Here is a 20,201-nt window from a genome sequence, read left to right as displayed (position 1 = left end):
TCAGGGCAATAGCTCAGGTGTGTGTGTTGGGCAATAGCTGTGGTGCGTGTATGTGGGGGTGAATAGCTCTGATGCATGGGGGGGGCTGGGAATAGCTCTGATATGTATGTGGAGAGGGCAATCACTCTGATGTGGGTGGGGGGTGGGAATAGCTCTGTGTCAGGGACTGGGAGTCAGAGCCAGAGTCAGGATCAGGGCTGGAGCAGACTGGAGCTGGACAGGAACTAGGCAGGAGTAGGTCTGGAGCAAGGGTGGAATGAGGCCGGAGCATGGCTGGAGTAAAGCTGGAAACAATTCATGCACCTGCTGCTGCTGAGATTAAATGAAGACCTCTTGGCTCTTTTCCAGCCAATCAGGTGGGCCGGCCAGTCAGGCCCAGCTGGACCGGCCAGTCAGGCCCAGTTGGGCTCATTAACCTGCCTGAAAGCTGAACCGGCCAGCCCTCAGGCTTAGCCGAGGGAACGTAAGCCCACAGTTCCTGACATACCGACCCCTTTCAAGGGTACCTTCTAGGGGCCCTCAGCCTGTGCTACTTGGGATGGGCCTGATGAAAGTCCTGTAGTAACCGTGGTGCATGAACTTTCTCTGCCGGTTCCCATGACTGGTCATTAGGACCATAGCCCTCCCATTTCATTAAGTAATGAAGCTGGCCCTATACTTGCTTGGAGTCAATAATTTGTTGGACAAGGTATTTTTCTTGTCCAGGGACTGCAGTGGGTAGCAATGACAGATTGTATTGACCTGGGAAGGGGTGCATAAGAGGGAGCTATGGAACACCGGATGGGTCTTCATTGACTCTGGTAATAGAAACATGAATATCTCTGGGTTGATCTGCTTGAGAATCTTGAATGGGGCTAGCTATTGATGATAGCTGGGTTGATCTGAGATTTCAAGTTGATAGCCAGACTTTGTCTCCAGTGCTAAAGTGAGGTGTGGCATGGTAGCCCTGATCAGCATAACACTTGTAGGTTTCCTTGGAGGCTTCCAGATGTTCTGTAAGTTCTTGTTGCATGTGATTCAGATACGTGACCGGTCCGCCGCTGCAGGAACTGGGGAGTTTGTGGGCAATGGTGGGTGAAAGCAGAGATAAAAGCCGTAATTTTTGTGGAATGAGCTCTATTGGGTGGAGGCATGGATTGAATTGTTGTAGGTGAACTTGACTTATGACAGGAGGGAGACCCAATTATCCTGGTGATAATTTAAGAACCACTGGAGGTATTGCTCTATGATCTGGTTTATCTGTTCTGTCTGTCCATTGGCCTGAGGTAAAGAGCTCTATATGCAGGAGTTTTAAAAGCCTGTGCCAGAAATGGGAAATAGATTGTGGGTCTCTGTCTGACACAGTGCCAGTCAGCAGTCCCTGGAGCCGGAAGACATGCTTTAGAAAGAGGCGGGCTGTTTGCAGGGTTGTAGGGAATGTGTGAGAAGGGACAAAGTGGGCCATTTTAGTTAAGAAGTCAACTGCACCTAGCACCACTGAACAACCATGGGAGCAAGGTAATTCTACAATGAAGGCCAGGGACTTGGTGGACCAGGACTACGATGGGGTGGGCAAGGCCTGGAGGAGACCAAGTTGTAGGAATTAACATATTTCATGGTATACTAGTCCATACCAATGCATACATGGCCACCATGAAGTTCCATGAAACTAAGTTTCTTCTTTTAGTTCCACCAAAGGGACCAGCGAGTGGTGAGTCATGACATGATTTCAGAACTTCGAGCATAGGCTGACTACCTGGGACATAAATGCATAGTTCCATAGATAGATCATCAGGTGATATAATACACCTGAGGAACTTGATCGTACTGTGATCAAATTCACATTTCTCCAATTTAACAATGAGATAATTCTGGCAAAACCTTTCCAAAACTCAAAATACATGTTGGTCATGAAGGGCTTGATCCTCAGAAAAAACAAGAATATTGTTTATGTAGAGAGCGATGAATTGATCTAACAGGTCTCTGAAAGTGTCATGGATAAAGTGTTGGAGCACTGCACAGCCTGAAGGCCATTAGTAAGTATTCCAAATGCCCCTATCAGGTATGGAAGGCAGTCTTCCACTCATCCCTTTCCCAGATACAGATCAGGAGGGTTAATCCCTTTTCCAGATTTTTTTGTAGATACTCTTGGAGCATCCACAACTCAGGAACTGAGAGGGAGTAAATATATCCAAAAGGGATGTCGGCCCCTGGCTGGAGGCCAATGGGACAGTCATAGTGACTGTGAGGCAGGAAGATATCAGCCTTCCTCTTGTCGAAGAATTCTGCAAGGTCACAGTATTTCATCAGTATTGTCGAGGCAGGTGTTGACTGAGAATCTATTGGACTCAGCCTTTCTGTCCCAGGGTAACCAAAAGGTCAGGGTTTCCTTGGGGTTATACTAAAAATTAGCCTCCAACTTGAGACCCGGTTCAGGGTGACAAGACTATTGACAGTAGAACAAGAGGAAACGAATCATTCCTGCCCTCCAGAGGATGTGTGGATCATGAGTGTGATAACACCGTGGATGTCCAGGAAGTGCGGGAACAAACCAGACCCAATTGAATGGCTTTGTGATGCCACTGAAGGGTTGTGACTTTTAAGGGCGCAGTCTCAGAGGTGATGGGACCTGATGAGAGGAGTGATCCGTCAATGGATTCTGTTACATTGGGTAAGTCCTTGTGCTGAGCTGGGATCCTGTGTGCGCAAGCGAAGTCCAAGTCCATAAAGCTTCTGGAGGAGACAGACAGTCAATCATTGCTTTCAAGCTGACCTCCATCAGAAGAGGATGCCATAGACAGAGTGGAAGCAGAAGGTGCTTCGGTGCTGATTGGATGCCACATCAGTGGGGAGGTCCGGGGGCTCTGGCCTGGCATTTCCCAGTTGAGATATGGAACTAGCCTTTGCAGGACAGGTCAAAGCAAAGTGCCCAAATTCCCCACAGTAGAGGCAGAGACCCAATACCTGGCATCAGGCCTTCTCCGCCATGACCACCTACACAAGTTCAGACTGTGCAGTGGGCACTGGATGTTGACTGACCGGTGCTGTTGAGACGGATGTGAATTGAGAAGCCACTCTCCTTTCTTGGCAGCGTTCCAATAAGCAATTGTCAGTCTTGAGGCATAGGTTGCTAAATGTGTCCAGAGTAGTGGGGAAATCTATCCATGCAAGCTCATCTTTGATTTCATCATTTGGATCAAGCCGGAAACGATAGCACTGAGAGGCCTTGTTTTCATTCTGTGTGTGTCACCTAGGTGTCAAAAATCTGCAGCGTAGTTAGCAACTGGCTGGCATCTTTGCCTCAGGATCTGTAGCATGGCTTCTGCCCTGTGCATACAATTCGGGTGGTCAAAGATCACTGTTGAAGCTTGGACAAACTCCTTGAACTGACTCAAGAGGGGAATAGATTTCTCAAGCAGTTGAGAGGCCCATGCCAATGCTTCCCCAGTCAGCAGATTAATGATGAGTCCCACCCTGGTTCGGTCTGTGGGAAACAACTGCAGGTCCAGCAAGAACAGGAGAAGGCACTGGTTTAAGAACTTGTGGAATTTTGTGTGGTCACTATCAAACTTGTCAGGTATTGGGATCTTCGGTTCTGGAGGGGCCTGAGTCACTGACTATGTGGCTAGCACCCGCAGCGCTACATTATGTTCCTGCAGGGCATCGACCTGGGTTTGTAGGGGTCCATCCCTGCAGCCAAATCGGGTCTTCTCTGTTCTTTGGGCTGCTCAAACTATCAGAGACTGGGATGTGGGCAGTCTGACCTAATGGTTAGAGCCAAGGGTCAGAGCTGAAGTCAGAAACCAGGAGACAAACCAAGGGTCAGAGCCAGAGTTAGAAGCCGGGCAAGGGAGCAGGGGTGGAGCGGGCAGGAGCAGGGCTGGAGCAAGGCTGGGAACAAAGCAGGCACAAGGAATATTGCAGCTGCAGGTGTAAGCATTGAGCAACCATGGACTGCTGCCACTGCTGAGCTTAAATGCAGACCTGCTGACTTCTTGCAGCCAATTGAGTGAGTTGGCCAATCAGGTGATTCTGCTGCTGCCCAGCTGGGCTCATTAACCTGCTGGAAGGCTGAATTGGCCAGCCACAAGCTCAGTTGAAGGATCTTAAATCCATAGTTCCTGATCTTTGGAGGAGGGAGGAATAGTCCTGGTGTGCGTGTGTGTGTGTGTGTGTGTGTGTGTGTGTGTGTATGAGTGTGAACAATAGCTCCCTGTGTGTGTCATGAACTGGGGCAGGAGTGGTAAGGTATAGTGGTCAGAGCAGTAGTCAGAGGCCAGGAACAGAGCCAAGGGTCAGAGCTAGAGTCAGGAACAAGGCAAGGTAGCAGGGCTGGAGCAGGACAAGAACAAGGCAGAAGCGGGTCTGGAGTAAGGCAGGGGACAAGGCAGACACAGAAGAAATTGCAGCTTTGGTCTTAAATGTTGAGCAGCCACTAGCCTACTGCAGCTGCTGGGCTTAAAAACAGTCATGGTGATGCCTCTCAGCCAATTAGGATATCTGCAGGTCAGCTAGCTGGTCTCAGGCTCATGATTCCTGACAGTACCCCTCCTCTTTGAGGAGCACCTCCTAATGGCTCTAGGGCCAGGCATCTTGGTATAATTTGGTGGAAGTCCCATAGTTGGTCTGGGACATAGATGTTCTCTATTGGTTCCCAGGACTGGTTGTTTGGACCATAGCCCAGTCCACCAGATACTGGAGTTTTTCCTAACTCATTGTGGAGCGTCAAGAATCCGTTGTACCAAGTATCCTTCCTGCCCTCTAATGGTTATGGGTGGTAGCAGTGTGTTGGAGCGGTTCAGGAATGGGTCTCAGTGTAAGGCTTTAGAATGGAGACATGAAATATAGGATGGATCTTTAGGGACTTGGGTAGCTATCACTTGAATGTTACTGGGTTCTCCTGGTTTGAGATTGTGAAAGGGGCCAGGTATCACTGCTCTAGCTTGGCTGATGGATGAGCTGATTGAAGATTCTGAGTGGATAACCAAAACAAACCAAACACCATGGCAAGGTTGCGGGTGATCTGGCAACCTTGGCCAGCATTGTGCTTGCAAGCTTCTTTAGCAGATCACTACTATTCCTTGAGTTATTGGTGCACTTGGTGCAGGTGGGTGGTCAAGCCCATGGCAGCAGGTACTAGGAACTCATGGATGTATCTGGATGGCAATGTGGATGAAAGCCGTAGTTACCAAAAAATGGACTTTGTTGGGCGGAAGCGTGGGTTGCATTCTGTAGGCAAATTCTGCACAGGAAAGCAGGGAAAACCAGTTATCCTGGTGGTAATTCAAAAAACAGCGGAGATATTTTCCAAGAATCTGGTTCTGTTTGCCCATTAGTTTGCGGGTGATAGGCAGATGAGGTGAGAGGCTCAATGCCAAGAAGTCTTAGAAACTCTCACCAAAAATGGGAAATGAACGAGGGATGCCAGTCTGACATGGTGCCAGTTGGTAATCCATGATAACAGAAGATGTTCTCTAAGAAGAGATGTACCATTTCCAGGGTAGTAGGGATGGCGTGGGACGGAACCATGTGCATCGTCGTAGTTAGGAGATCGGCCATGATTAGGATTATTGTGTGCCCATGAGAGCGAAGCCTCTCCCCAATTAAATCACTAGATACAGTCGACCAGTGCTGGGGTGGAATAGGCAAGGGTTGGAGGAAGCCAAGCTGTCTGGAGTGTGGATTGTTGGTTCCAGAGTAGAGGTTTGCAGGACTTCATATATTTCTTGATGTAAGTGCATAGACCTGGCCACCAGAAAGTTAGCCAAACTGGGCTCCTGGTCTCGGATTGACTGAAGTGACTAGCAAGCACATGTCATGTCATAATTTAAAGACCCGAAGTCTAGGCTGGCTCTCTGGAACACAAATTAGATCCCTGTGATAGAGAACACCATCTTGTAGTCTGAACTCTGAGTCTGGCTGGGCATCTGCACCTCCTAGGGTCTGGCGGATCTGGATTGCAAACACATCGATTGGCAGCAGAGAATGAATGCAGGGCATCAGACTGCTGTCTACAGACTCGTTGACAAAAATTGGGCACTTTAGGAACGGTGAAAGGAGGTTCTCCACCAGGTTCAAGATACTCATCCTTGGAAGACAGAGCATTCACCTTTCAATATCCTGTTCCCGGACAATAGGTTACCATGAAGTCAAATCAGGCAACAAGGAGGGACCAGCGGATCTGGCGTTGATTGTGGTGTCTGGCCATTTGGAGGGATTCCAGGTTCTTGTGGTCCATAAGGACCTGGACTTGGAACTGGGCTCCCTCTACGGGATGATGCCATTTCTCGAAGGCCACCTTGTCCCAGATATCATAATTTCTTTCCACTGGAGTTAGTTTACAGGAATGAAAGGCAGAGGCATGAAGTTGGCTATGGAGGCCTGCTTGTTTTGATAACACTGCACTGATGGCAAAGTTTGATGTGTCAGCTTCCACCATGAATGGCTTAGTGGGATCTGGATGGATAAGGATGGATGCTGTGGTGAATGCTTTTTTAGCAGATCTAAGGCAGGGTGGGCTTCTAAGGACAAGATGAACCTGGATCCTTTTCACAAAAGCATTGTCATCGGAGCGACCAGGCTAGAAAACCCCATTAGCTGTTGGTAAAAGTCGCCCAAGCCCTGGAATCACTGTACCTCTTATGCGTCCTTTGGAAAAGCCCAGTTGGATATGGCTGCCACTTGTGCGGGTCCATAGTTAGTCCCTTTGGGTAAACAATCTACCCAAGGAATTTGACTGAGCCCTGATCAAATTCACACTTCTTAAGGTTGGCATATAAGTTCTGGCAGAGTCTCTCTAGGGGCTTGTCTACATTTACCAGGGGATTGACGCGCGGCGATTGATGAATCAGCGGTTGATTTAGCGAGTCTAGTGAAGACCCGTTAAATCAACCACAGATCGTTCACCTGGCGACTCCTGCACTCTGAATGAGAAGCGCAAGAGGAGTCAACTGGAGAGTGTCTCCCGTTGACATAGCGAAGTGTGGACTCTGCGATAAATAGATCTAAGTACGTTGACTTCAGCTATGTTATTCATGTAGCTGAAGTTGTGTAACTTAGATCGATCTCCCCCCGTTCTGTAGCTGCAGTGTATATGTTGGTTGTGGAGATCTGGATCTGCAGATGAAGGTCCTCAGAGGATGTCATCAAGGTAAATAATCACAAATTGACCCAGCATGTCCCTAAAGATATCATTAATGAAATGCTGGAAAGTCAACGGAGCATTGCACAAGTCAAATGGCATAACCAACTACTCCAAGTGTCCATACTATGTGCAGAAGGCAGTCTTATATTCATCTCCTTCTTGAATCTGAACCGAGTTATGAGTTCCACAAAGGTCCAACCTAGTGAAGACCTTGGCAGAGCAAAGTCTTTCAGAGAGCTTGATGAGGGATAAGGGGTACTGGTTCCAGATAGTAACATTGTTTAATGCCCAGTAATCCACACAAGGCTGCAGGGAAACCATCCTTCTTACTCACAAAGAAAATTGAAGCCCCAGCTGGGGACATGGAGGGATGGATGAATCCCTTGTGCAGATTTTCTTGGTGATAGCTCTGGAGAACTTGTAACTCATGTTCTGAGGGAGAATATATATGCCTGAAAGGTCCCTCTGCTCAGTCTAGAGGTCGGTGGGGCAGCAAGATGCCAGCTTCCTTTTTGTTGAATACCTCAGCTAAGTCTTGATATTTGGTGGATACCGAGGCTATTGGGAAGGCAGTGGGGGTTGCCGAGTTTCCCTTTGGACTAACCCCCTCTGTCTTGGAATACTCCTGGAGGCAGGCAGAGCTGCAGAGGACTTCTGCTCTGTGGTTGGATTTCAGGAAGCAAGATTACCAGCAGTATGGTGAGCTAAAATGCCTCATGCCTGTCATCCAGCGGATATGTGGGTCATGGGTGATGGTCCAGGGAATGCGGTGCATGGATCAACCTGCATTGAAGGATTTCTTGATAACCTTGAAAGGTAGTGACTTCTAAGTGGGCAAACTGGTGAGTGACTGGGTCCAAAGAAAGGAGTGAACCATCAACGGACTCTACCAAGTCAGGGGTAATTTTGCACTGGGTGGAGACATTATGCATTCAGGCAAATTCCAAGTCTCTGAAATTACCTGAGAAACTGCTGTACACTTGCGCTTTCAGGTAAACCTCTGACATTGTGGGGTGCCATAGCTGGAGCAGGAGAAGGGGGTGTGTCAGGCGCCAATTGGCCATCCAGAGTACTAGCAGAGAAATGTTTGTGCAAGGTACTAGAGTGAGAGGTAGAACCGCAACCTGAATTTACAGGTTCTGCAAGATGAGACAGGAAGATGGCCTTAGCAGGATCCACCCCAGTAGTGGAATCTGTCCCTTCTCCATTTTTAGGTGGGCTACTCAAACTGGCACGGACCAGGGCATGAGCAGTCACGTCTAGTTGCTATGGCTGTCAGACCTAGTGATTGCTCTAGGGGTCAGAGCCAGAGTCAGGTACCAGTAGGGTGACCAGATGTCCTGATTTTATAGGGACAGTCCCAATTTTGGGGTCTTTTTCTTATATAGGCTCCTATTACCCCCCACCCCCGTCCTGATTTTTCCCATTTGATGTCTGGTCACCCTAGGTACTACGCAAAGGAGCAGGACTGGAGCGGGAGAGGAACAAGGCAGGAGCAGGCCTGAAGCAAGGCTGGGGACAAGGCTTAGAACAAGGCAGGCACAGGAGCAATCATAGGAGCAGATGTGTGTTGGTGGGGACGACAGTTCTGGTGCTTCTGTGTGTGTGTGTGGGAATAGCTGTGTTATGTGTGTAGGGTGAGTAGCTCTTGTGTGGGAGAATAACTGTGGTGCGTGTGTGTGAGTGGGTAGAAATAGCTTTGGTGTGCGTGGGGGGAATAGCTCTAGGTGTGTGTGTGTGTGTGTGTGTGCAAGTGGAATCTCTCTGCTGTGTGGATGTTTGGAGGGATAGCTCGTGTGTGAATGTGAATGTGAGAAGTAACTCGTTTAATGGGGAAATGTCTGCGTGTGAGTTCTGGGGTGTGGAGGGGGAGAACTCTAGTGAATGTTTGATGGGAAAGCTCTGGTTTGTGTGTATATGGGGCTCTGTTGTGTGCAAGGGGGAGAGCTTTGGTGTGTGTTGGGGATACTGTGTTGTGACTCGGGGGAGAGCCCTGGCCCATGTGTATTGATGGGAGTTTCAGTGTATGTGCATGGCAAAGGAGAGCTCTGGGGCATGTGTGTGTGTTTGAAAGAGAGAGACCTCTTGCGTGTGTGTGGAGGGATAGCTAATATAGGTGTTGGGGCGGAGACCTCTGCTGTGGAAGGGGAAGCTAGCTCTGCTGTATGTGTGAGGGAGGAGCCCTTGGGGAAGGGGGGGGGGGAAGCATGTGTGTATATGTGTGTGTTGATGGCTCTGGTGTGTGTGGGTGTGAGGGAGGGTTTTGGAGTGTGTGCGGAAGGGGGATAGCTCTGGTGTGTCTATGTGTGTGTGTGTGTGAGAGAGAGAGAGAGAGGGTTCTGCAGTGTGTGGAGAAGAGGGCTATCTTTGGTTTGTGTGGGGAAGGCTGTGTGTGTGTGTACATATGTATGTGTGAGCTCTAGGATGTTTGTGAGGGAGGGCTCTGGTGTGTGTGGGTGGAGGGTTCTGGGATTGTAGTACAACCCACACTCTTGTTTACCAATCACACAGGTGCTCCCGTTACAAACCACCCCCCAGCCAGCCCACTCCATTTCCATCATTTTAACTCCCCCCTCCCTCTCTCGTGCATGCCTCAGCCTGCATCTCTCTCTTTCTCTCTCTCTGCCCCCCATTGGTCCGTGACCCCCCCTTGGAACCCCCAAACCTGTCTAACATGCACGGCTCTGGCTATCGCTCATTCTGCCTTTCTGCCCTGCATGGCTTTCCTCTCTCTCTCTCCATCCGAGTCTCTTTCTCTTCGCCAATCTCTCTCTCTCTCTTTGATGATTAATTAATTAATTAACCAAGAGCCATGATTAATGCCAGCTGATAATTAACTCCTGTGGTACTAATACTGTGCTAATGAAGATTGTCTTACTGTTCCTACTAACTGCCATTTTTCTGTCTGAACTTTTAAGTTTGTCTGAGGAAAACAGATCCCCAAATTCTTTTACTAATCCAAAACATCCCCACTCCCTTCCCCACAGGGGCGTTCTGTCCTATGCGGGGCCTGTCGGAACTGGGATCCCTCCTTTTAGATTAGCTTTTTAGTGGGGGCAGTTTGTCCGCAGATGAGATTTTTGTTTTTTAACTAACAGATTTCTAGCCTGGCTCTGACAGGGGAGTGGTGTCTAGAGGTTAGAGCAATGGGATGGGGGGAAAGCTGGGAGGCAGAACTCCTGGGTTCTGTGCCCAGCTCTTGCAGGGAAGTGGGGTTGAGTGGGTTAGAGTGTGTGAGAGGTGGGGCTGGGAGCCAAGACTTCTGCCTTCTATCCCAAGCTCTCGGTGGGGAGTGGGATTTGGTGGTCAGAACAGGGTAGGGTTGGGAGTCAGGATGCCTGGGTTCTGTGCCCAGCTCTTGCAAGGAAGTGGGGTCCAGTGGGTTAGAGCTGGGGGGAACGGACTAGGAGTCACAGCTTCTGAGTTCTATCATTGGCTCTGGGTGGGGAATGGGATCTGGTGGTTAGAGTAGGAAGGGCTGGGAGTCAGGATTCCTGGGTTCTATTTCCAGCTCTGGGAGGAAACGGGGGTCTAGTAGTAATAAACGCAGAGGGAGCTGGGAGCTCCTGTTTTATTCCCAGCTCTAGGGATGGGGAGTGGGAGGGTGTCATCTGTCTGTCCCTGACTCGCTCTGTCTTGGAGCTCCCTCTGCTGTTTTCACCCTGGGGCTTGTAGCCAGGTCAGGATCCAGGAATGACTTCAGCTGCTGCATATTCTGTTAGCTGGAATGTCATAGGGCTTGTCTGAGTGTCGCCCCCATGTAGTGATGTGGGTCTTCATTGGCCTGTGCTTAATGGAGTGCTTAACAGAGCCTCTTCCAACCACAGGGTCAGCCTGTCTAGCAGCTTAAGGGACAGTTCCACCCCAAGGCTTTAGCCTTTGACAGCAGGACTTGGGGAGGAGCACTGTCTACAAGGAGGGACCCCAGCTTGGACTTTATGCCTTCCTGCCCTTCTCTTCCCCTTCCTATTCTAACTTCTTTTGCATGTCGTTGTACTGACCAATACTAATGTGACCCCCACAGCCTCCCCTCCCCCCCATCCCCTGCTTTATGGGGAAGAGGAAATGGACCAATTGAAAGGAGTTTAACAAACCACAATCCCCCACCCCCAAATCCCTCCCCATAACCTCTCACCCATGCACTCCCACTGGGTATCAAGAAACAGCCCCCCAACAAACAGCCTCCCCAACAAAGAAAAACACAACTAGTCCTCCTGGCCACCTTTCTAGTCCCCCAATAAACACAATGGTTCCTCAAGGCCAGAGCCCTCATATGCACAAGATTTGATGGGTTGAAACAAGAATTGGGAGGGATGGGGGTACAAAATGCAGCCCCATCCTGTCTCCCCCAAACCTCATGACACGGGGTTAACAATTTGTGCTAGGGTTGTTGTGGTACCTATATATCAGGGGGAAATGCTTCCAGGAGAGCCTGACTTACCTTATTCCACTGCTTCAGAGATCAAGCCTGGATCAGAACCAGCACCCAAAGCAGTGGGGTGGACTTTGGATCTGAACTAGAGCCAACACTGTGATCCGGTTAGCGAGCATTGTGGGGCAAAGCCTCCATATGTGCTGCAAGCGGTTGCTGCAGCGTTGGGGTTCAGGTCCTCCCTCCGCAAACAGGATGGATTAGCAGGGCATCACGGAGGGCTGGTGGGGTAATAGAGGATTTATCTGTGTACTGATACACCCTTGGTGTGTGTGTGTACTACCACTGGTTTAGGATCAGAACAGCCTGTATAGCATGTGTGTGTGTGTATGCGTGTGCATACTGTCCCCTACTGGACAGGTTCAGAAATGCCTGTGTGTGTGTATATGCTGCTTCATAGTGAATATACAAGGGCAGTTCTGATTTTGTTCTGGGTGGTGTGTGTGTGTGTGTGTGAGAGAGAGAACACTCTCTCTGTGTAAGTACTACCCCTATTGGATAGGATCAGAACTGCCTATGTGTGCATGTGTACACTGCTCAATCCTGGGATAGAATGAGGACTGCCTCTAGGTTTGGTGATGTTCTGCCCCCTCCTAGACAGGAGCAGAATGGCCTCTGTGTGTGTGTGTGTGTGTGTGTGTGTGTGTGTGTGTGTGTGTGTGTATATACTGCTCATAAATGTATTGTTCAGGACTGTCTGTATGTGTATTTGTGTCCTGCTCAATACTGCATAAACGGAGGTCTGCCTGTTTGTCTACTAAATAGGATCAGAAGTGTGTGTGTGTGTGTGTGTGTGTGTGTGTGAGCATACATGCACATGTACTGCTCTCTACTGGAGATGATCATAACTGTGTGTGCGTGTGTACTGCACCCCACTGCACAGGCTCAGAACTGCCTGTGTGTGTGTATACTGTTTCATACTGTACAGAATCAGAAGTGTGTGTGTGTGTGTATGCATGTGTGCATGCACATATACTGCCCCCTATTGGACAAGATCAGAACTACCTCTGTGTCTGCATGTGCGTGTACTGCTCCATACTGTATATAATCAGAACTGCCTGTGTTTGGGCATGCTTGTATGTACTGCCCCATATTAGAAATGATCAGGTGTGTGTGTGCACACATGTGATGTTTCCTACTAGATAGGATCAGAAGTGCGTGTGTGCAAATGGATGTGTACCGCCTCCTACTGGAGTTGATCATAATTCTCTGTGTATGTACTGCCCCCTGCGGAACAGAATCAGAATCAGAATCAGAACTGCATGTGTGTGTGTGTGTGAGAGAGAGATACTATAGAATCAGAACTGCCTATATGTGCGTGCTTATGTGTATTGCCCCATCCTGGACATCAGAACTGCCTCAGTGTGTGTTTGTGTATGTGTGCGTTGCTCCCTAATAGACAGGTTCGGAAGTGTGCATGTGTTCATGTATGCCTATTGCCCCCATGTCAGATATTCATCATAACTGGTTGAGTAAGTGTGTGTATTACCCACTACTAGATAGGATCAGAACAAACTGTGAGTGTGTGTGTGTGTGAGAGAGAGAGAGATTGAGAGAGAGAAAACGAGAACTGTCCCCTACAGGATAGAATGAGAATTTCCTGTCTGTATGTATATGGACTGCTCCTGGATAGCTAGGATCACAGCTCTGTGTGTTTGCGTGCATGCAAGCAAGCAGTGCCCTCTACTGGACAGGATGAGAAATCCCTATCTTCCCACACACCGCAGAAAGGCTCAGAACTGCCTTCTCTTACCCCAACTTACCTCACCCTGAACAACCATTACCCTCAGACTATCTGATACCTTCCCTCCCTGTATCCCCCCTGTGGGCTGGCTATTACTCTTCCCACAGCCTCCCACTGACCAACTGTTTCTCCCTTCCTACTTCTCTCCTGGCCAACACACACACACATGCACGCACGCACACCCTGTTACAGCTTCCCCACAGGCCATCTGTTACCTCTCTCTAACCCCTCCTATAATGCCTGTTAACTGCCCCGAGCTTCCCCTAGAACAGCTGTTCTTCTTCGAGTGCTTGCTCATATCCATTCCATTAGGTGTGTGCGCGCCGCGTGCACGATCGTCGGAAGATTTTTACCCTAGCAACACCGGCGGGTCGGCTGTGGAGCCCCCTAGAGTGGCGCCTTCATGGCGCTGAATATATACCCCAGCCGACCCGGCGCCCCCTCAGTTCCTTCTTACCGCCCCTGACGGTCGTTGGAACTGTGGAGCGCTGCTTAGCTGTTCTCCACTTTCCCTAGCTTATCTTGTTGTATCATAGTTGTAGTTATAGTTATAGTCCTAGTGTTTGTTGTAAATTAGTTAAGTAGTTTTAAAGTTGTTCTAAGTAGTCCAGGGGATTAAGGGGGTCGTCTCCCCCCTTTCTCCCCCGGCCGCGGGGCCGGGCTCATGCCCAACGCTCCCGGCTTCAAGCTGTACGCCTCCTGCGCTAAACCTATGCCCACGAGCGACCCGCACGACTCCTGTCTGAAGTGCCTGGGAGAGTCACACCAGACAGATAAGTGTAAAATCTGTAAGGCCTTCCGACCAAGGACCAAGAAGGAGCGGGACTTTCGGCTCAGGCAACTTCTGATGGAGGCGGCACTTAGCCCGGACACTCCTTCCACGGGCAAGGCCCCGGCGCCTAGCACCTCGGTGCGTAGTGCCCCGGCGGCACCGGCTACGACGACCACGCGAGTGGCGTCAGACAAGCCTCCCCGGCACCGGACCTCGTCGGCACCGCAAACACAGCAAGTGCCTCGGCGCCGGTCCTTATCCCCAGGGCATAAAAAAGCCCATAAGACGGGGACATCCGTGCCGAAGACGCCGGCTCCCCCAGTGCCGGGGGTAGAGCCGCGTCCGCCGGTGGAGCAACGGAAACAGGTGCCTCCAGCACCGTCGACTCCGGCGCCGAGGCCGTTGAGTCCGGTGCAAATAGCGTCTCCTCCCAGGCCGGCGGTGATACAGTGCCTCCCGTCGACTCCAGAGACCTTCGCGGCGGCGAGAGACTTAATAGCTCTCACGGAGCCGGCACCGCCTCAACCACCGGCACCGACTGCACCGTTGACTCGCCCGGTCCAGTCGAGGGGGAAACCTGCCTTGATGCGCCCACCATCACAAGGGCTGGAACCTCGGCACCGATCCAGGTCCCGTAGCAGGTCCCCACGCCGCTCGCAGTCCCGGCACCGAATATCGTCTCGGCACCGGTCGTACTCGCGGCCAAGATCTTCTTCGCGGCACCGCTCTACGTCTCGGCACCGCTATGATCGTCGGCACCGATCAACGTCGAGACGTAGTTCTCGGCACCGCTACGGTCGACGCTCGACGTCGAGAGGCCGCTCCCGGCACCGGGCATACTCCAGGTCCTCGTCGAGGTCCAGATCCGACTCCCGGCACCGACGAGGTCATCGGCACCGGTCGCGGTCCCGGCACCGATCGCCGGCACCGCGCAGAGATAGATCATCTCCGGACCGGCACCGTGCGGCACCGCAGCCCACCGGGATGGTTTCATCTCTCTCGGCACCGCCATGGCCGTCAAGATCGGTGTCTCGTTCCTCGGAGGACCTGTCGAGATCGGCATACCCCCCTCAAGGGCAGGCCGAGGAACAAAATTTCGGCCATTGGCAGGAGATGGCAGAGGACCACTCTCATGGACCATCTCACTGGTCGTTTTGGACCCCGTGGGCGTACCACCAGGAGCAAGGGGCTCCAATACCATCGACCTCTCGCTCGGGTCACTCGGTCAGAAGGGCCCCAGAATCCACCATCTCTCGGCCTCCGCCAGGAGGCATGGAGGCTTCCGTGTCCACGCCACCCGACACCAGGGACCCAAGTGCAGGTGATGCTCCGGCCCAAGAGCAGGGGGATCAGGACCCCCCCTTGGATCCGGTACCACCGGAGGCATCCTCTTCCTCCTCTCCGGACGAGGCAGTGGCGGGCACTTCATGTACGGGTCCCCCTCCGATAGATCTTCGGGCTCACCAGGATCTCCTGCGTAGGATGGCCCGTAATATGGACCTGCAGGCGGAGGAGATAGTGGAGGTGCACGACCCGATCGTGAATATCCTTGGAGCGGACGCCCCATCGAGGGTGGCGTTACCCCTGATCCGCACGATCCAAACGAATGCGGATACGATATGGCAAACTCCTGCCTCTATTCCACCCACAGCGAGAGGGGTGGAAAGGAAATACTTTGTCCCGTCTAAGGACTATGGGTACTTGTATACCCACCCCCAACCGTGTTCACTGGTGGTGGCATCAGTGAACGCAAGGGAGCGCCACGGTCAGCAGGCCGCAGCGCCCAAATCGAAGGAGGCTAAGCGCCTCGATTTGTTCGGCCGTAAAGTTTACTCAGCCGGAGGGCTACAACTTAGAGCGGCGAACCAACAGGCGCTACTGAGCCGCTACAATTTCAACTCCTGGAACTCTATGGGGAAGTTTAAGGAGTTGATTCCCCAAGAGTCCAGGGAAGAGTTTGGAGCCATGGTAGAGGAGGGTAAGAAGGTGGCTCGGACCTCCTTGCAGGCCTCCTTGGACATTGCAGACTCAGCTGCGAGAACCCTGGCTTCGGGTATCGCTATGCGTAGGATCTCCTGGCTTCAGGTTTCGGGTTTGCCTCCGGAGCTGCAGCAAACCCTACAAGATCTGCCTTTTGAGGGTCATGGATTGTTCTCAGATAAGACGGACTCTCGCCTGCAGAGCCTCAAGGATTCGAGAACAATCATGCGCTCCCTCGGGATGCATGTTGTGGGCCCTCAGCGCAGGCCATTTAGGCCGCAGCCTCAGCGCTTCTACCCCCCCCCGCCTCGTCAGAGACAGGACTCGGCCCGGAGGCGAGGGCGAGGTGGTAGAAGAAGGTGGACCGGCCCTCAACCTGGTCAGAACCAGGGGCCACCTAGACCACCTTCAGGCCCCAGGCAGAACTTTTGAAGGTGCGGTCGAGGACGGCGCCCCAGTCATCCCCCAGGATCCAGCCCCCTCCTTTCGGGATCGCCTCTCCCACTTCCACCGTGCTTGGTCCCTTATAACTTCGGACCGTTGGGTCCTCCGCACGGTGGAGAGGGGATACGCTATCCAGTTCTCTTCAGTTCCCCCCTCCTCCCCCCCTTCCCCGTCCCTCTTCAGGGACCCTTCTCACGAGCAACTTCTTATACAGGAAGTTTCTACGCTCCTCGCTATGGGGGCCATAGAGGAGGTTCCAGTGGAATTAAGGGGCAGGGGATTCTATTCCCGCTACTTCCTCATTCCCAAGTCCAAAGGAGGTCTGCGACCCATCTTGGACTTGCGCGGACTCAACAAATTCGTAGTAAAGTTGAAGTTCCGCATGGTCTCTCTGGGGGCCATTATCCCTTCCCTCGATCCTGGAGACTGGTTCGCCGCCCTCGACATGAAAGACGCATACTTTCACATCGCAATTTACCCGCCTCACAGACGCTTCCTGCGATTCGTGGTAAACAGGGTGCACTACCAATTTGCAGTCCTTCCCTTCGGCCTATCCTCGGCCCCAAGGGTGTTTACGAAATGTATGGCTGTCGTGGCAGCATACCTTCGTCGGCAAGGGATACAGGTGTTCCCGTACCTAGACGACTGGCTGGTACGTGGTCGCACCGAAGAACAAGTTCGCGATCACGTCCACATAATAGTGCACACATTCAACAGGTTGGGTATCCTACTCAACAAGGACAAATCCACTCTAGAACCTACCCAGAGAATAGAATTCATCGGCGCGGTTCTGGACTCCAGACGCGCACAAGCCATCCTGCCACACAATCGCTTTTGCACCATCACGAGCCTCATTCAAGGACTCAAGGCCTTCCCAACTACCACGGTGAGGTCGTGCCTTACCCTGCTGGGTCACATGGCTTCCTGCACGTACGTAACCAGGCATGCCAGACTTCGGCTTCGCCCACTCCAGACCTGGGTGTCATCAATATACCGCCCACATCGGGACAGCCTGAATATGGTGGTGACAATCCCGAACTCGGTCCTGACCTCCCTCACATGGTGGCTAGATCACAATGTGGTTTGCGAGGGGATGCCGTTTCACGCACCACAACCCTCTCTGCACCTGGTCACAGACGCTTCTTCTCTGGGTTGGGGTGCCCATCTCAACGAGCACCATACCCAGGGCCTGTGGACTGCACCCCAGCTAGCCCTCCACATCAATGTTCGGGAACTGATGGCGGTGCGCCTGGCGTGCCAGGCATTTCTCAACCTCCTACGTGGTCGCTGTGTGTTAGTTCTCATCGACATCACCACCGCCATGTTTTACATCAACAAGCAAGGAGGAGCACGTTCGTCAATTCTATGCCAAGAGGCCATTCGCCTGTGGGACTTCTGCATCGCCCACTCAATCCATCTCACGGCGTCGTTCCTCCCTGGAGTCCAGAACACTCTGGCGGACCGACTCAGCAGGTCCTTTCAAACACACGAGTGGTCTATCCGTCCGGACATCATACATTCCGTTTTCCAGAAGTGGGGGTTTCCCCAGATAGACCTGTTTGCATCTCGAGACAACAGGAAGTGCCACGTGTTCTGCTCCCTGCAAGGTCGAGCCCCGGGCTCCCTCTCGGATGCGTTTCTCCTTCCATGGAAGGACCACCTGTTTTATGCCTTCCCTCCGTTTCCTCTGGTCCACAAGGTACTGCTCAAATTGCGCAGAGACCAGGCACAGGTGATTCTGATCGCCCCAGCGTGGCCGAGACAACATTGGTACACCACGCTGTTGGAACTTTCGGTTCGGACACCGATCCCGCTTCCATTATGCCCGGATCTCATCTCTCAGGACCACGGTCGCCTGCGTCACCCCGACCTGCAATCACTCCACCTCACGGCGTGGCTGCTCCATGGTTCACCCGGGCAGAGCAACAGTGTTCACACTCTGTCCAACAGATTCTGCTGAGCAGTAGGAAGCCCTCAACACGAACCACATACTTGGCCAAGTGGAAGAGATTCTCCTGTTGGTGCGAACAGCGAGCCACGTCCCCGTTGCACGCACCTATTCCTCTTATTTTGGAATATCTCCTCTCCCTAAAACAGCAAGGGTTGGCGATATCTTCAATTAGAGTTCACCTGGCCGCTATATCGGCCTTTCACCCAGGGGAACTCGCGTCCTCGGTATTCTCTAACCCGATGGTCGTTAGATTCCTCAAGGGCTTAGACCGGATGTACCCACAACAACGTCAGCCCGTTCCGACGTGGGACCTCAACCTGGTTCTCTCCAAGCTCACAGGTCCTCCATTCGAGCCACTGGCCACCTGTTCACTTTTGTACCTATCCTGGAAGACAGCCTTCCTCGTAGCCATCACCTCAGCAAGGCGCGTTTCTGAACTCAGGGCGCTTACATCCGAGCCCCCTTACACAGTTTTCCATAAGGATAAAGTGCAGCTTCGTCCACATCCTGCCTTTCTCCCTAAGGTGGTTTCTCCATTTCATATCAACCAGGATATATTTCTCCCGGTCTTTCATCCTAAACCACATGCTACTCGCCAGGATCAACGTTTGCATTCTCTGGACGTACGCAGGGCCCTGGCTTTCTATATTGACCGCACAAGGCAATTTAGAAAGACGACGCAACTCTTCGTTGCAGTGGCCGACCGAATGAAAGGCTCACCGGTCTCATCACAACGCCTATCCTCCTGGATTACGTCTTGCATCCGGACTTGCTACGACCTGGCAGGTGTCTCAGTACCACACCTCACCGCTCACTCCACGAGGGCCCAAGCTTCCTCGACGGCTTTCCTGGCGCAAGTTCCGATCCAGGACATTTGTAGAGCTGCGGTTTGGTCGTCAGTCCACACGTTTACAGAACACTATGCACTAGTGCAGCAGTCCAGGGACGATGCTGCCTTCGGATCAGCGGTTTTGCACACAGCAATGTCTCACTCCGACCCCACCACCTAAGTTGGGCTTGGGAGTCACCTAATGGAATGGATATGAGCAAGCACTCGAAGAAGAAAAGACGGTTACTCACCGTTGTAACTGTTGTTCTTCGAGATGTGTTGCTCATATCCATTCCAAACCCGCCCCCCGTCCCCACTGTCGGAGTAGCCGGCAAGAAGGAACTGAGGGGGCGCCGGGTCGGCTGGGGTATATATTCAGCGCCATGAAGGCGCCACTCTAGGGGGCTCCACAGCCGACCCGCCGGTGTTGCTAGGGTAAAAATCTTCCGACGATCGTGCACGCGGCGCGCACACACCTAATGGAATGGATATGAGCAACACATCTCGAAGAACAACAGTTACAACGGTGAGTAACCGTCTTTTACCCCAACTTCTGTACTCTCCACATACCAGTTGTTACCCACCCTCTCCATACAACCTTATCACAGAACAGCTGTTCCCTACACCCATACCACAATGGCCATTGCCACCATAGCCTCCTCCCGGAACAGCTGTTCCCCTTGTCTCCTCCCAAAGCCGCTGTTACCCATCGTCCTGCCCCAGATTGGCTGTTACACCCCTACCCACAGCCCGCTCAGGGAACAGTGGTTATCACCCCAACCACCAAATCCTCACTGAATGGCCATTCCCCCTCCAACACCCTCCTCACTGAATGGCTATTTCCTGCCCCCACAGCCTCCTCACAGAACGGCCATTCTGCCCCCTGACAGCCTCCTCACAAAATACCCATTCTGCCCCTCTGCCCA

General features: G+C 52.0%; 2 protein-coding genes and 1 long non-coding RNA gene across 38 annotated transcripts in view; 2 read left to right on the top strand and 1 right to left on the bottom strand.

Annotated features, from left to right (window-relative positions):
- Positions 1 to 20,201, top strand: part of NRXN2 (neurexin 2) — a 316,444-nt gene that overhangs the window by 130,510 nt on the left and 165,733 nt on the right. The gene's annotated exons all lie outside the window — the stretch shown is intronic.
- The window catches only part of LOC135972853 (uncharacterized), a 72,107-nt gene that overhangs the window by 40,702 nt on the left and 11,204 nt on the right, over positions 1 to 20,201 (bottom strand). The gene's annotated exons all lie outside the window — the stretch shown is intronic.
- The window catches only part of LOC135972852 (serine/arginine repetitive matrix protein 2-like), a 303,518-nt gene continuing 283,434 nt past the window's right edge, over positions 118 to 20,201 (top strand). Inside the window, exon 1 of the mRNA XM_065553040.1 lies at positions 118 to 19,801. Within this exon, the coding sequence (XP_065409112.1) occupies positions 13,964 to 16,483 (2,520 nt within the window). The 5' untranslated portion in view covers positions 118 to 13,963 and the 3' untranslated portion in view covers positions 16,484 to 19,801. The remainder of the gene's footprint in view (positions 19,802 to 20,201) is intronic.

The sequence above is a fragment of the Chrysemys picta genome, chromosome 7, assembly GCF_011386835.1.
Source record: "Chrysemys picta bellii isolate R12L10 chromosome 7, ASM1138683v2, whole genome shotgun sequence".
In the NCBI taxonomy this organism is placed as follows: Eukaryota; Metazoa; Chordata; order Testudines; family Emydidae; genus Chrysemys; species Chrysemys picta.
The sequence above is the reverse complement of the archived record's forward strand: the minus strand, read 5'-3'. Positions and strand labels throughout refer to the sequence as shown.